The 16,944-nt window shown below is 39.5% G+C and overlaps 1 protein-coding gene across 1 annotated transcript in view; it reads left to right on the forward strand.

The window, feature by feature from the left end:
- The window catches only part of LOC131972160 (protein sidekick-1-like), a 115,897-nt gene extending 100,306 nt beyond the window's left edge, over positions 1 to 15,591 (forward strand). The window contains exons 16-18 of the mRNA XM_059333943.1: positions 5,526 to 5,666; positions 9,937 to 10,118; positions 15,341 to 15,591. Of these exons, the coding sequence (XP_059189926.1) occupies positions 5,526 to 5,666; positions 9,937 to 10,118; positions 15,341 to 15,582 (565 nt within the window). The 3' untranslated portion in view covers positions 15,583 to 15,591. The remainder of the gene's footprint in view (positions 1 to 5,525; positions 5,667 to 9,936; positions 10,119 to 15,340) is intronic.
- Positions 15,592 to 16,944: the final 1,353 nt, after the last annotated feature.

The following is a 16,944-nucleotide window of genomic DNA, read 5'->3' on the forward strand; positions in this document are numbered from 1 at the left end:
ATGGTCCAGCTTTACCTCGTAGACCTTCCTTGAACCCCACTTATGTGTCAATGCAAGGAATTCAAACAGGTTTTATATATACATATACATATATATATATCATTTATAAAAGCTACTATATTTTATAATTTTGACATTTGTTTTTTTCACCATTCATTTAAGGTATTTAATTAACCTCCAAATGGTCAGGGTCAGCCTTAAGTGAATAGACCAGCGTCTACTGTGCCCTTCGAGAGATCTCATAAGAAGTTTCATGAATTAAACAGAAAGGAACAAAGTGGTAAAAGCAGGCAAAGGTCAATCATCGACAGTCATAGATCATGATGATGTTTTACACATTCTTTGTGAACTGCGTATTCAAAGTCAACCTTTTATGTTTAACATTTATATACTTGCCAGCATTCCTTTGTAGGAAATGTGTTCTTTTTAACATAAATGTTCCATAATTGTCATGCAAAATTGTCAGACCTTGTGAGCTCATCCAGGCAGATACTTAACACCTTGACAAAAGTATTACACTTTCCTTTGCAGAAATCATTTCTTACTTCACCAGGCCTAAAGTCCACACTAATGCTCACAACAGCAATGCTAACATTCGTTCATTCATTCAGTCAGTCATTATCCTTCACTGCTTATCCGAACTCGGGCCACGACAGCTGGAGCCGATCCCAGCTGACATTGGCCTGAGACGTGGTACACCCTGTACAGGTCTCAGACTATTACAGGGCTGACACATAGAGACAAGACAACCACTCTTACGGGCAATTTAGAGTCACCAATTAAACCTAAGCTGCATGTTTTTGGACTGTGGGAGGAAGCCGGAGTATCCGGTGAGAACCCACGCTGACACGGGGAGAACATGCAAACTCCACACAGAAGAGGAGTGGGGAACTGGCGACCCTCTTGCTGTGAGGCAAAAGTGCTAACCACTAAACCACCTTGTAGCCCCCAGAAGTATAATTTGTATAATTATGTTCACCATCTTAAGTAGTTTAGCATATATGCATAAACATCAATTAATTCATCCATCTTCATCCACTTATCCCAATCTGGGTTGCAGGCACAGCAGGTTAAGCAAAGTATTCCAGCCATCCCTCTCCTCCACTTTCCAGCTCTTGTCAGAGATATATAATGTTCTAGGTGTACCCCAGGGCCTCTTACCAGTTAGATGTGCCCAGAAAACCACTAATGGGAAGAGCGCAGGTGCATTCTGATCAAATGCCCGAAACCACCTCAACAGATCTCCTTTTGATGCAAAGGAGCTGTAGCTCTGCTCCGAGCTCCCTTCCGGATGTCTGAGCTCCTCACCCTATCTTTAAGGCTAACCCCACCACCCTATATGAATTGTATAAGCATGTTAGCATTTGTTATCTAGAAGGCCATTTAGAATGGGCAGACCTCAGCCAAGGCTCTATCTCATAATTTTAACAAAAGTGAAGTGACGAGACGGTGATTTGGATGAAAATGTAATGGGTTCTTCCTGGGCCCATGCTACACTCGTCCACCTGGTTTCTGTTGGGAATGTCTTTACTAATGCAGGGGTGTCACACTGACCCGTGAAAGAGCCGAGTGGTTGCAGGTTTTCAATCCAGCTAAGCAGGAGCACACTTGACTCATTGGACAAATTCTAATTTTGATCTGATGATGGCACTAGAGGAAGTTGTTGGACATGGTGTTTTCACTCAAAACCATAAATGTCAACACCATTGTGGCCCTGGAGGTATAGTCAGGTGATCACTAAGTCAACAGGATTCAACCTGAGGGGAATAAGACTGTCTATACGAAATGTCATAGTAATCCATCTAATGTTTGTTGAGATGTGTCAGTGGTGGAATGATTCACTGGTATTGCCAACTGTGCCAGTAACATGGCTAAAATAAATATGACAAAACACAAAATAATTGTTAGCACGGTTTGTGGTAGCAGCCTTCCTGCACTGACATTTCCAGACAACACGTCAACACTTCAGAAACACTGGGTCCCAACTTCTGCAAGAATATTGTTTATTCTCAGAAACAATGAGGTTAATCAGCTGTGACTGGCACTTAGATCCATCGATTACTCATTGTTTGTGAAAGCTCTAATCAAACTTGAATTAGCCAAACCGATACACTGATGGACTTGCTGTTTTGATGCTGTTGTCCCCCAACACAATTAATCATATGTATGTGTATACAAACACAAACAGGAGCAGGTAAAGGTGTAATTATTATTTACTGTGTTGTCGATCAAAGTGTGACAATAAAGCATCATTAAGATAGGGAGTGTAGTATTTATAGTACCTTTATAGATAGACTGACAGCACAGTTATTGTCAAAAACAACTAGTTCAGGGGTTTTGTCTCCTTATTTTATATTATAACAAGAAAAAAATCTTGAAATTGTATTTATTTATTTTTTAAAATATATGCCCTCTAAACTACAATAATTACAGCAACAGCTTTTTGTTGCCACAAGTTAAAATATGGTTAATATGATTGTTAGTCAACTTATATTTTGAGTGATTCAGATACTATGCAATAATAGAGGTGAAAATGTGGCATAAAAGAATGAAAGTTTTATTACTGTTATCAAAAAAATATTTGTAGTTTTTGTTTTATCTGATACAGAATTTGAATCAGAAGTGTATAATGTTCAAATGTAGTGGTCAAATAACATGTCGACCCTTAATCATGCAGCTGTTGTTTTCAGGAATCCCTCAGCAATATTTAAATACCACTACTGCAACAAATATTAAAACATATTAATAAGAAATACTTAAATGTATTTTGCTTTGCTGTTTGCTCTCCCTATTTCTATATGTTTAACGGTAGTTCCCACTGACAGCAACCAAAAGCCAATAATTGGTGCCAGTTCCTCAAAATGACTTTTGAGCGCTGTATGTATCTATTTTTCATGAAGATATAAACATAAAGCACATACACAGAAGCAAATACGCGTCTCAGCTGGTTTGGATCCATTGTGAACAAAGTTTCTCTATTTCCCCGAGTCAGTCTCTTTAGTGTGTCAGCCTCCTCCATTTGTGCAGCTTTTAGCCTCAGGCAATACAGCACAACATTTAAAGCAGACAAGACTTAAAGTGTCAAACAAGAAAAAATAAGCTCATCTATTCGCCTGGTTTTTCCCAATCATGTCACATCTGGTTTCCCTCTTCCTTTTCATTCCTGTTGCCCTCTGCTTATTTCCCTCCATTTCCCTACTCCTGCTGGATCTGAATTTTACTATCCTGTTTGAATAGAGGCAGATTTAACATCCCGGCAACACCATTAAATTTAAGAGTCGGTGTGTATGTGGATTTAGTGAGAAAGCCAGTGGGCATTAAACTGTGGAGAATGACACAGATAGAAACTTTTACTAATTCCCACAGCATAGGGACTCGCAAAATACATGCGCTAGAAAACCTGCGGAGAATGTCCTCTTTTCTTTACCAACAAGAGACAGAGAAAGTGTGTCACACGGCATTCAGAAAAAAGTTACAGGCTGTGTCTGATCTGTTTGCTTGCACTACATGTATGAATGTTTGTATGTGTTTTAGGGTTGATGTGAAGTGGTGAAGAGTGGGGGGGAGGGGGGTTGCTGTTTGTGTATTTAAACTCTGGTGAGACGTCCTCATACTGAACCCACTGTATGAAATATTTACCCGTAAACGGTTCAGCGGGAATTAAGGCAAGTGTGTCAGTGTGCATTTGTGTGTTTTTTTACTTGCAGTCAAACAGTGAATGACCGCATCTGTTCAGTACTGTAAGGGTGTGTGGGTGTTTGTGTATGTGCATTAATGTGCTTCATCAATTTCAGTCAAAAGCAGTGGCATAGTTGAGGATTATATATACCCCATTTCCAGGCGGCTACACTAATGCCCATCTCATTCACACAAGGCCCATTAGCCTGTGAGTGTGTGTGTGTGTACATGTGTATGCCTACAGCACCTGGTGCTGTCTGACAGTGCCTAACCTAATGGAAGTAAAGCACAGCTGTAAAACCACTGGCCTGTGCCATATATCCGCCTGCGCGAGTCTCCAGCTAACAGCTTTCACACCCTTACTTTCACACAGGCACACACATTTATAGGCGCCTAAAGATTCAGTCACACAAATACAGAGAGCCATACCACGGCTAATGGCTCAATAGTTCATAGAGAATCATTCAGGGGGACACGGGGCACAGAGGGGAAGAGAAGGGGGGGTGGAGGGATGTAAATCTCCAGACATAATCCATGGAAGGGAAAAGACCATCGGATGTAGCAGTCTGTCTTAAGCTGGGAGAAATTTGTTTGGTGTGTTTATACATGTGTGTGTGTGTGAGCACATATGGCTCTGATTACGTTAGCTGAGCTGCTTACAGTAAAGCCAGAGGCTGACCAGCTCAGCCTGCATGCTTTACCAACCATGAGAGGGCTGGGAGCTTTAATCACGGGTGGGGCAGGGAGGCGAGAGGCAGAGGGGAGGGTTTTTACAGCGTGGAAGAGGAGAGAAGGAGATGAGTAAAAGATAGAGGGATGAAATAATTGAGGCCAAAAGGACATGATGGATGAAAGGTGAAAGTTTGCAGACGGGAGGGAGAGAAAAAAGTGGAGAAGGGGATCAAAATGTCGAATGAAAAGATGGAAAAAGGTTTTGAGAGACAGAAGAGAGTTGAAGAGGGCAGACGGAGCGAGGGATCACGCTGTCTCACTTGAAATGAAAAGACAAGCTCTTTCCTCAAGCTCAACTAATAGTGATTAAGTATCTATTGCTGTCATCCTGTATAGCTGCCCGACAGAGGATGCTGTCGTAGTTAGGTAGAAAAGAAACTGTCCAGACGAAGATTGTCGTCGTATAAATGTGACAGTCGGAAAACTTCAAGTGTAAAAGGAGAGAAATACAACAAAATCTAAACAGTAATGTGCAATATACAGACACTAAATGCCCATTTGTCGTTCTGAGCTGCCAGCGAATAAAACCCAGTTGTGATTCACCTTATACCGAGTTCAGGAACGCTTTTACATTTGTTGGTTTAAACACCCGGTGTCAGCTCGATCATTCCCAAGAGAAATCCTCTGGCGCACTGGAAGTGATGCGTTAAACGTTTCCATCACTGGCAGCGGTGGTTTGTTTGAAATAAATGAACAATATAGCGAGAGATGAAAAAGCAAATGTGTTAAATGAAATTGCAAGATACACGTAGAGAACGAGGGACGAGAGAGATGAGCCCAGAATTCAATAAGAATTCATCAGAGCTGCTTAAGCTGTGAGATGATTCTCTATAATAAGTTGCAGCTCCGTCCCGTGGATCTCTTGTGACAAACATGATAATGTGTTTGTGAACGGTCTGACCCCCCCAGATGGGACAAGATGAAGATATTTGGGAAAGAGATGAAGCTGTAAAAATAGCCTGCTTATCTAACATACTGTTCCTGTGCAAACTGGCCATATCAGTAATATGTTGGACACTTCTTCAGCAACACTGATATTCTCATTACAATGCATAATCAAGCTATTCTAAATCATTCGTCTCTGTTGCTCTCTTGCTTTCTTTCTTGGTGTGTAGATTGATGCTGAGAGAGGAGGCACCAAGCGCTCCTCCAAAGAATATTGTGGCCAGTGGGCGGACAAACCAGTCCATCATGGTCCAGTGGCAGCCTCCGCCAGAACCCCAGCTCAATGGAGTCCTCCGAGGATATGTGCTGAGGTATATATACACACACGAAAACAAACACACATACATGTTTGGGATTGCTATAGGCAAGAAAGTGAAGAAAAGTCTTCATAAGTATTTCAGGGCATTGGCAGCTCTGCACTGTATAGATTTTTTTAGATACCAAACTTGCTACAAGTATTAGAGTTGTATTTTTTAAAACATTTAGACCTTCTGAACCCAAAACCCACTGGTTTGAAAGACATATCATTAAAAAAAAACAGGAAATGTAACAACAGAAATTATTGTTTAATTTTTGAATATATAGGAAGGTTATAGGTCAAAAGAATTATTTCCTCCCATAAGCAATTCAACTGTATAACACTTCACCTCTGTCTGACAGATGACACTAGGCAACTGCACTTACTGATTATTTATACTTATTTATTTTTAGTATGTATTATTAGTATGTTTTTGGATGGTGTTTTCGATATTCTTATATACTTTTCAATATTTTGTTTGGTGTGCTTGGTCTGATGGTCAATATCTCAGCTTGAACTAGTGATATTTCAACAATGTCTTCATGTCTGATTTAAAATTTTGCCACAAAATAAACAAACATTTGCACGTAGCAGATAAAAACATGAAATACTGTACCTTTCAGTGCAACTGGGAAGTCAATTAATGATTTTGCTTGGACCAACAGTCATGTGACCAAAAATCATTAAAACTTTTACTGAACTGCGGGCAGTTTACACAGAGCAGAGAGGAGAGGACAACAAGGTTGTAAGTAGAGGTTGTTCAAATGTACATAGTTGACTATGTTGTTGCCCCTGTTTTTTCTCAATATTTATAAACATTTGTGGGAAATGTAACCCTCCTGTTATGTTGCAGGTCAAATTGACCCATTTTAAAGATTAAATCTAAAAGAAAAAAAAATAGCTGAAAGTATTTTTTCATAAGGACAAAGAATTTAAAAATGTAAAAAAAGAAAAAAAGAAATAAATTAAATATTATGTAAAACCATTGTATTTTATTTAGGTCTTTCCAATGTTTATTAAAAAAGTTTTAACATGCATTTTTTTTATAAAAAAAACAAAACAAAAAAAAACCGAGTGAATTATCCTCGTTGAACCTGATCTGTGAGAGGTAAAGAACACCATTGCACTAAATGTTGATTGAGATGTTTAGTAATGGAGTTATTAATAAAATTAAACAATGTTTATTGGGATTTTTATAGTTTCTGACATTTTTGGATAATTAAACACGCCCCAGGTCTAATTGACCCACAAAAATTATTGCAGTTGTATATATAGAAGATTTTTTAATTCCAATTTTTGAAGGAAATAAAGCACCAAAGTTGCATTTTATCTTTGTTAATGATTTATGACCTCATAACTAAGTTATACTGCACAAAAGACATTCTTCTTACTTTTAGCCATGATTGTGCTGTTTCCACACAGCTGCAGGATTTATATGTTGCAGTGAAAAACAAGGCCACAGTGAGGAAAACGTGACAGCAGCAAAAAACAACCTTAAACTGCTCAGTTCAGAATATATCAAGAAAAAAATACGCTGGTCACAGCTTCTTGAATGTGAAGATTCATTTTGCTGTTTCATACAACTGGAGATGTATAACATTATTTTCTTGGACAAAACAAGCAATTTCACCCTTTGAATCTGGAATGCGGTGACAGGCTTTTTCTCTATTTTCTGATATTTAAAAGACCAAACAAGTGTCTGATTACTCAATTCTGCAGAGAATATTTAGTTACAGCAGCCCTAAAAAGAGAATATATATATATATATACATATTCAATTTTTGAGTTTCCCTCTTTCCCTCTTTTCCAAACCACACATACATTTACACACAGACACAAGTGCTCTTTACAGATGCTCTGGCTGCCCTTGCTCCGCTGTCCTTCACTTTGATGTCTACCTAAAGTGCGACACACTGGGTGCAATCAAACTGTCATCAGCTGCCTCACATGATATTTGCATATAATAGCAGTAGAAGTTATCAGGTCTTTATCCTCGTTCAGTGCGTTATCTGACTCCACTTCAGAAATCAGCTGAAAATAGAAACGTACCCTCATAGATCTCCAGTGTATCATTCCAGCTCTGTAGGACAGGACATCTACCTCCCCTTCTGATTCACCTTTCTCCTCACTGTATCAGGTGGCAGATCCTCACGCTCTTTCTTCCATGTTCTCCCACTTTTCTCACCCTCCTCCCCCAGTGTGAGTGTCAGTGTGTCAGGTGTCAGGAGACCTGATGGGGGTTATCTCCTCTCCACTACGGAGATCCCCTGTCAGCCTCCGGCACCCCCTCGCTTTGTGAATCTGTGTTTGTGTGTATACGAGTGTGTTCCTGTGTGCATGTGTGATAGAGCGCTGACTCAGCCAGTGAAACGTAGGAATATCCTGTAACCCCTTATAGGCACCATATTAAAACGCTGACATGTGGATTATTACTCCATTCAGCTCCATCAGATATGTACAATACCTAAGTGGTATTACACCTCCGTGTCTAGTCGGGTCATATATCTTTTTAAGTGGACATTTATATCACATGTAGTAAAGGGAAGGCCTTGGAGGTGCACTATTCAGAGATGTCTACCAGGCAGTAAAGGTTTTTTTTCCTTTCTGACATGATTCAAGTTATAGAAATCCTTTTAGAATAGTTTACATAAATTGTTTTTTTCTATTTCAAAACGTATATGAGGCATATGCAGCATGCAACTGAGTGTGATTTTATGCTATTAAGAATAAAAAACAACAGTCAATAAACAATAATTTAACAGTAATTTACACAAGCAAATCACACAGGGCAGTTTGGACACACCTTCTCATTTTAAACATTGTAAAATAATACTGAAGACATCAAAACTGATGAAAGCTTTGAACACTTCTGTTATTCTCTCAGTCAGATTTATGAGCTGCTTTCCTGGATGGTTTTCAATTAACAGGTGCGGCTTTTCAAAAAGTCACTTTGTGGAATTTCTTAATGTGTTTGAGACCGTCAAAAGCAAAAAGAGGCTACTCTGAAGAATCTAAAATATAAAACATATTCTGGTTTGTTTAACACTTTTTTGTTTACTACATTCATGTTTTCCATCATAGTTTTGAGCTTAATTTTTAATTTAATTTAATTTAATTTCAATAGAGAAAATAGAGAAAATTGAATGATAGGTGTGTCCAAACTTTAGACTGATACTGTGTATGTATATTTATGTTTATTTAATTTATGTATTTGCATATCCCTCTGAGATACAAATAAACACACCACACACACACATTTCAGAGAGGGCATAGTACATGGTCAGCCATAATACAGCACCCGTGACTCAGTGCCTTGCCCAAGGGCAGTTTGGCAAAGATGCTGGGCACTCATATTGGACATATTTCTCTGAGCAGTTTTTTTGCTATATTACATTTATCCGTTAGATGTTTCTGTCCAAACACACTGGACAAGTAGGTTTTTACATATAAGGAATTTGCCTTTTATGCATAACAATAAAATCAGTAAGACAAAATAAAGACAAAAAGCAAGTACTGCAAAGGCCAACAATCATAAATAAAAGAGAAATCAACAATAATAATGCAAGACATTTATAAAACATATGTAAATGTATGTGTCTGTTTTACGACGAGGATGAAATGTGCAAATATTTCCAGTATAAATTATATGCATGATATGAAAAGATAATAATAAATGTGTGTTAATGAAACACATTGTGTGCGATGTGGGGACTGAACGTTAATGTACTGTGTAGTATTCATGAGGTGGGATGAGAGTCAGTATCAGTTTGAGTTTTGGTCTTAATGGACCACAGCCTCGAGCCAAAAGGGAAGAGTCTCAAGAAGTTAAACACATACATATATCAAGGGAAGTTCAGGGTTTATTTAGTTGAAGAATGAGTGAGATTTTTACTGTTGTGATCTGTACTACAACATTCCTCTACCCCAGCTCCATCACACCAGCAGCACCTGCCTCCTCATTCAGTCAATTCACCCTCGTTTAAGAATGAGTTTTCTTCTCTTGGTGCTTCACCTCTCAATATTTTCTTCTCTTTTTTTGCCGCTGTTTCCACCATTTTTGTAGCTTCCTCTTGGATGTTTGCTTACGATCTGGCATGTGGTTGCACTGTTCTTTAGAGTCCAGCCCCTCACACCCTGGATGTGTTGGCTTGGATGTGTTTATCTGTTGGTTTTGACTTATGCTTAGTCACTTGTTTACTTTTCTCACTTGTTTATCTACAATCCAACACATTCACAAGTGTTTCTGTGTTTCTCTCTGTGTGTGTGTGTGTGTGTGTGTGTAGGTACCGTCTGGCAGGGCTGCCAGGGGACTACCAGGAGAAGAACATTAGCAGCCCAGAGACCAACTACTGTCTGTTGAAAGATCTGATCATCTGGACACAATACCAGATCCAGGTGGCTGCCTTCACTGGAGCCGGCCTGGGCGTCTACAGCAGCCCTGTCACTGAGTACACTCTGCAGGGAGGTGAGTCAACACACACACACACACACACAGAAAGTTTTGTTTCTGGTTGTTAGAGGACACAGCAAATGTACCAAGAAATTCTGTGACATTACGTCAACCATCAGTCACTGCATGTAGAATTTATAGTATTCCAGTATTGAATATGAGTAACATAATCTTTCAGTGTGTATTACTTTAATTAGCTGCCCAAAAGAAGCTGTTCCTTGCAACATGAGTCCTTAAATCCTGGACCAAAAATAATTCAGCCCTGGGATATGTCACATAATGTTCCGGCTTTGCTATAATGTTACACAGGGTCCAAATGTGTTTCCTGGTGGTCAAATAAAATCGATAAATACTAGATATAATACTTAATGAATACAATTTTGTGACAGCATCATTTTCTGTACTTAGTTAGAAGCAAGAGCCCCACATTTAGATGTTGTGGTTGTATATATACATACAGTATATATGTAAATAAGGAGAGCCTTTTTTCATGGACTCTGTGAGCTCAAGTCATAGACAAGTTCCTACGATCTTTGTGTAGGCCTGTGAGCTTCTCCCTTTGCTGTTGGTATTTGACAACATAGGACTGAAAACGAGTTGTTGGCACAGGCGACTTCTGCATACTGCCCACACCAGGCTTCTGCAGGGAGACTGGGAACGGTAACGAGGTTATCTGCAAATAACGCAGGCATCCGGTCCTGGTTAACGTTACTGCTGGTGAGCACTGGTCTCCCACAGAAGCCAGGTTGCTAACTAACACCCATTACTACTGTTATCTCTTCACCGTTAGAGCTCCCAGTTTTCTTCCACCCTCTCTCTCCCTTTGTGATCTGTTGATGAGCGTTACTCTCCATACAAGCACTGATCTCCCACGGAAGCCTGCCCCAGGAAGTGTGCAGAGCAGAGCGGTAGCAATTAGCTATTACCATTGTTGGCTCACGGCTAGCAGTGCTAGCCGCCATTATGGTTCAGCTACCTCCATAATTGCCTGTCACATCAGAGGTAAAGGCCATGTGGAGCCAAGACTCTGTCTTTCAGTCAAATCTAGTGAGAGGTTTGTGGACGCAGTCCCTTCCACGACTGAATGGTATAGTATTACGTACACATTGCTTTTTTCTTTTTAAAGATATTTTTTCGGCCATTTTTGGGCTTTATTGATAGGACAGAGTGAAGGGGGAGACAGAGGGGGAGACAGAGGGGAAGACATGCGAGAAAGGGCTCCGAGTCGGATTCGAACCCGGGCCGCCCGCTTACAAGGACAATGCCTCTATGGTACGCGCTCTACCAGGTGTGCCACAGGGAACGCCCCGCACAGTGCTTTTAACCCTTTGATGCACAACATATAAACACCTTCTAATGCACAACTTGGGTCAAAATGCTGGCTGTGTGTTTGAATATCTTTTTTTTTATTACAACAGATCATTATATCCATTTTTACTTTCATACTTTATGAAGAGAAATAGTTTTTGTATTATTACATCAAGTTTACACACATGGGTCAAAAATGACCTTGTGCATTAGAAGCGTAGTGATAAAAAAGTGATATACTAAATTAACAATGTTGTTTGTCTTATTTTTAAGGTTTAACTTTAAAAGAGTTGTTAGAACCACCAGATTACATTGGAAAATCACATACTTTAACATTTGAGACTTATTAGAGCCACCAAATAATAATTTCCATTTGAAAAACAGCACAACATGTGCATTAGAAGCGGATCGATAAAAAAAGTTGTTGTTTTTTCAAACAGTAAGAAATGATAACAAAAAATGTGTTATTTGAGAAAAACCTGGAATACTGAATAACGTAATTAATTTATTGCAAAGTTATAGAATATAAAAACTTTAATCTTGTCACTTTAGACCCATGTTGTTCATCAAAGGGTTAATGTGCATACATTTTGATGCAACTGTGTGGATTCACAGATCTCAAAAAATCTTGCAGCACTCAACAGATACATATCTTGGTTGTCAGAGTGATAGTAAGACCATCCTCTACTAATTTTTCTTTGTTGGGCAGTGATCAAACGCCTGAGATCACAGTGACAGGCAGCAGTGCCTCTGCAGGCTGCTCGGCTTCACTCTCGGCTTTAAGAGGAGCCGGTTCATTCAGTTCAGACTTGTGTTAAAGTTGCCCCTGAGGCAACCTCAAAGGCATATCAGCTTCAACCAAGTGGGAGGAGACCCTAGGGGTGACCCAGGACTTGCTGCAAGGATTACACCTCCCATTTGACCAAGAAGCACCTCAGGGTGCTGCAGGATATGCTGGAGGAAGTTTGTGAGGAAAGAGTGTCTGTACCGCTCTATAAATATATTATATGATACAACGATATAGTGTGTTGACTGGAATAAGCATGGCTGCACAGTGGAACACGCTTCTACGTGTGTCAGACATAAATCCATGCAGATGTAGCGAAAGACGGAAGAATGTAAGTGAAGACGTTAAAGAAGGATGAGAGGAAGTGGTCGAGGTGTAAATCTTGTTTAAACACGTGCTCCTCTCTTCCTGACTTTTATTCCGTCAGTATATTATCATTATTAAAGATGGGCCGAGCTACACATACACACGCATGTGCACATAAAACTCGCAGTCATTATTACAAGAGTTCAGGACAGGTTTATAGACTCAGGAGAGGGAGTTAGGCTCATTAATTATTCTAATGTGGTTTAATGGGAGTGGCTGCAATGGATTGGACATTTTCTCTCTCTTACTATCTCTGAGAGGATGTGGTTGAAGTCAGTGTTAGACTCTGATAACATTGCTCTGCTCCCGCTCTCTTACATACAGGCATACGTGCATACTAAGATTCCCCCAGAGGACAGAGTTTAGTGTTTTATCTGTAGCTGTGAGCTGCGAGGGGTTAGAAGCCGATCCCCAGGAGTACACTCATCATGGCGGGGGAGGGGAGAGCATCTTTAACATCAATTAATCTTCCGTCTCCCTCTCTGTCTTCTCATCCTTTGGCTCCCTTTCTCTCTCACTATCTCTTCCCTTCCATTTTTCACTAGTTTTTGTTCTGGATACTCCTCCTCTCTATGCGAGTCTGTGTGTCGTCTGGCCTCCTTGGCTCAAACATAAGATGTAAAGGGCATTCCCATCATGCAACAGTGCTTTATCACTCAGTGGCTCTCCAGCATCAGCATAAACCCCTTACAGTGTAATCACCATAACATGTGCCCACAGACACACAAACTGTATGTATAAGTACACACACATTTCACAGTCACACTCCTCTCCTCCGTGCTTTAATGTTTAATGATGGACCGTCTGACCTGCTACTCTGATAGATTCAATATAATGCACAAAGATCCACATGACACATTTGTACACTGACATGAAGGAAAAATAAGAAAATAAACATGAGAGATGGTGGAAAAACCTTTGAGTGGTGTAAATCTGTGTCTGAGCCAACACAGGAGAGAAAACTATTTAGATCAGACTTAGAAAGTGGATTTTTTTCCTCTTCACTTGCTTGTTAGGGATTCAGTATGTAACTTACGCTTCATAAGAAAAACTGCTCTAATGTATACATAGCATATATTGTGTCTCTTAGCACTCTGCCTTCTCTGACTCACTCTCTGGTGGGTGATGATTGCCTTGGCCAAGTTTATACACGCTTCAAACAGACTCATTTCTACTCTGCAATTCTCTATTCTATTAAGTTTGTCTACAAGTTCTTATTATTAAACTTTTGGTGCTGAATTTTTTAACCGAGATTCAAATTTAAACACAGAAAAAGCAAGTCCTAGTTTCTTACTCGCTGTAAAGTGGAAGTGTGAATGTTTTATTTTAATTTTAAAGCGGAACTAATACATTTTAATAATGCTAGTTCACCACAATTGTAAAGTAAAATGGCAAGTGAATGCTTTTTCCATTGAAAAAATTGTTATACTGTATGTATATACGTCATGATGATGAACTATGAAAACAGTTTTATGTCGCTCTAGATGGACAAAAAATAACTCTTATGATGTCACCAGGGTTATTTGGGGATTAAAACATGTAATAGGAAACCTACATTACAACATGGAGGTGTGATGTGTGAAAGGAGTGAGCATTCAGTAGACAATTTACAAATTGGATGGACACAATCCAGTCGCATTTTAAGAAATGTAAGATTCAGTTTTTTTGTTTTTTAACTTGACCAATACCAGGATCCTCTACTGTGCTGATTTTTATCTCTTTTTTTAATCCCTGAAGTGTTATAAATTGAGTATAAGCAACAACCCAGTCTCATGAGTCTTGTATCTAATACATTTTCATTTTTAATGAATAAACTAGAGACCGTCTTGCGATGGGATCAAACCAGCTGCAACATGAAAACAGGCCACCGGCCTAAAGTTTCTTAGGCCAATCTGCAAACTCTTGATTGAGAAAGTTGATTTTGATCTCAACTACACATCTGTAAAGTTCCATGACTGCAGCTTGCTCAGTTGTGGCGCTATTGTGTTGACAAAACCTGCCCCCAGACTAAAACACAGACATATAAACACCTGGTAAAGTACTCAAATCTGCTTCTGTGTTAGTCCCTCGTGCCTCCAGGAACACATTTTGTCATGATGACACACAGATTGACAAGCTGCCGCGGCTGGTAATCGTGGCGTACTGTGCAGTTACATCATGTCGGCAATAAAGGTCGACAGGTCTGCATGGTTAGTAAAGAGAGAGTGATGTGGCTACAGGACTGAAGGAACAACTCCAGCCAGTCATCTAACTTTCCGTGTCCACTGTCGGTCCTCTGGAGGTCACTGACTGAAAGGCTTAATAGATTTAATTTATCATTTCAGCTGTCTTTATGAGCTGTCATTGTGCAGTGCCAGTCACTGAAGGGGCAGTACCTCAATCTCACTTAGTCATTCCTAAACTGATATTATGCAAAACACGTGAATGCAAAATACAATAGATGAGATTAATTTTATTGAGAAATTAGGTCATTTTGCAGCACAGAATAGCTGCATAAGTTTGGCATTTAACTTCTGCAAGCCTAGCAGATATTTTTAATTAAAAAATGAGCTGAATCTCATTGTGAAACACTGAAATATGATGCTGTATGATATATTTAAAACCACTACTTGTTGAAAAAGTAAAAGCACGACCCTGGAAACTGTTTATTTCTGCAGCTTAGGGCTCCGAGTCTGTTACTGTGTCTGTATTGCCAGTGTATCTAAACACTTTTTCCTGTGGTGAACTCATTGCAACCCAATGTAATGTGTGTGTGTGTGTGTGTTTGTGTGCTCAGTTCCCACAGCACCTCCGCAGGAAGTGGAAGTTTTAGCTATCAACTCGACTACCATCCGCTTCACATGGAACCCCCCGCCTCAGCAGTTTATTAATGGCATCAACCAGGGATACAAGGTGACACTGCATTGTGTTGTGTGTATGTTAGAACACTGTGTGCAATTTAAAAAAAAAAACTGTTCAAACAATCTTGTAACAATCAAAATTATTTGTTATATGTGTGGGATCACCTGTATTGAATGAGAAATTAAATTCTTTCAATTTTAAGCTTATATGATGTAATTTATATATTCAAAATGTCTGTTTTCATCATCTTCTATCAGTATTTTTTAATAGAAATAGCCGCTGCCCATTTACTGAAATTATATTGACTATGCTTTAGTGCAGACCAGACAATAGCCAGTATTTTAATAATATTACCAATCAGTGGATTATTCTTTAGCAAATTAAAAAAAAGAAATGTTGTATTCATCTATTTGCGTCACTGTAAGAGTTTAGTTTGAAATCCAAATAGATGCTTATACAATGAATCTTTGTGTGGGTGTGCAAGCAAGTTTTGTTAAAAACCCGTTAACCTCTCATCAGACTTTAAGCTCAGAGGTCATGTCCCAGAGTGCATTGCTCTGCTCTTGTTTACCCATATGCTTAGCCCAGTCGAGTGAGGGATCAGCTCCAGGTAGAAATGAAAAATGACTGATGGAGTAAAAAAGAGGAGAGAGGATTAAATGGGGAAAGAGCAGAGGAGGTTTTGAGAAAATAGGGAGCGAGAGACCGAAGAGAAATAAGAGATAATAATAAAGAGGCAGAATAATGGGGAGCAGGGTGAGAGCGGAGGATTGAATAGCGTGAGTGATCTATACGTAGTAGTTCTGGTACGTGATTTATTCTTCACTTTTATTGTGCCAACCAACCCCATAGGAACTGATTAGCATGACAAAGAAAACGCATCACGTCTTGCCGTGTATCACTGGTTCCATGTGTGTGACTGAATTAGAGTGAGAAAGTTAGTGTCTTTGTTGCTCGATAAATACTATATGGCTTTCCTTTTGTTTGATGTGGCTCTCTGATGCTCTCTCTGTATACCAGGCTTCACCACTCCAAATAAATGGAGCCTCTCGGTGCCGCTACACACGTGGGTGTTCGTCTTGGTGTGTGTTGCGCTGGTTAGAGGACAGTAGATAATGGTATTAATTAAAAGGGGATATGAAGCAGAGCCTCATCTCATCTCATCCCCCACAGATCACTAACTGTATACAATACCCTGAATAATATATCTCAAAACTGATTGCCGGAGGGGGAACTAAAAAGCCACTTCTGACGAGTCTTCCATTTACATGTCCTTGAAAATGTCTAATAATGTACTTGGAGTGGAGTTTAAGACAAGTTGACCTCAGATAACAGTTTTATAGATCAGCTGTGGTCAGAGGCATTATGACTCTGACTGTTTTTGGCCATACAAGCGTCACATTCTCACAAATTTGATAATTCAGGAACGCATTAAGAAACTGATTTGCTTTTGGAAGTCAAAGCTCAAGGTTAATATTACATTACAAAACGTGTTTTTGGCCACAACACAAGAATGAGCAATTATGACAATATTTCTCA

This window comes from Centropristis striata, chromosome 1 (genome assembly GCF_030273125.1).
Source record: "Centropristis striata isolate RG_2023a ecotype Rhode Island chromosome 1, C.striata_1.0, whole genome shotgun sequence".
NCBI classification, from domain to species: domain Eukaryota; kingdom Metazoa; phylum Chordata; class Actinopteri; order Perciformes; family Serranidae; genus Centropristis; species Centropristis striata.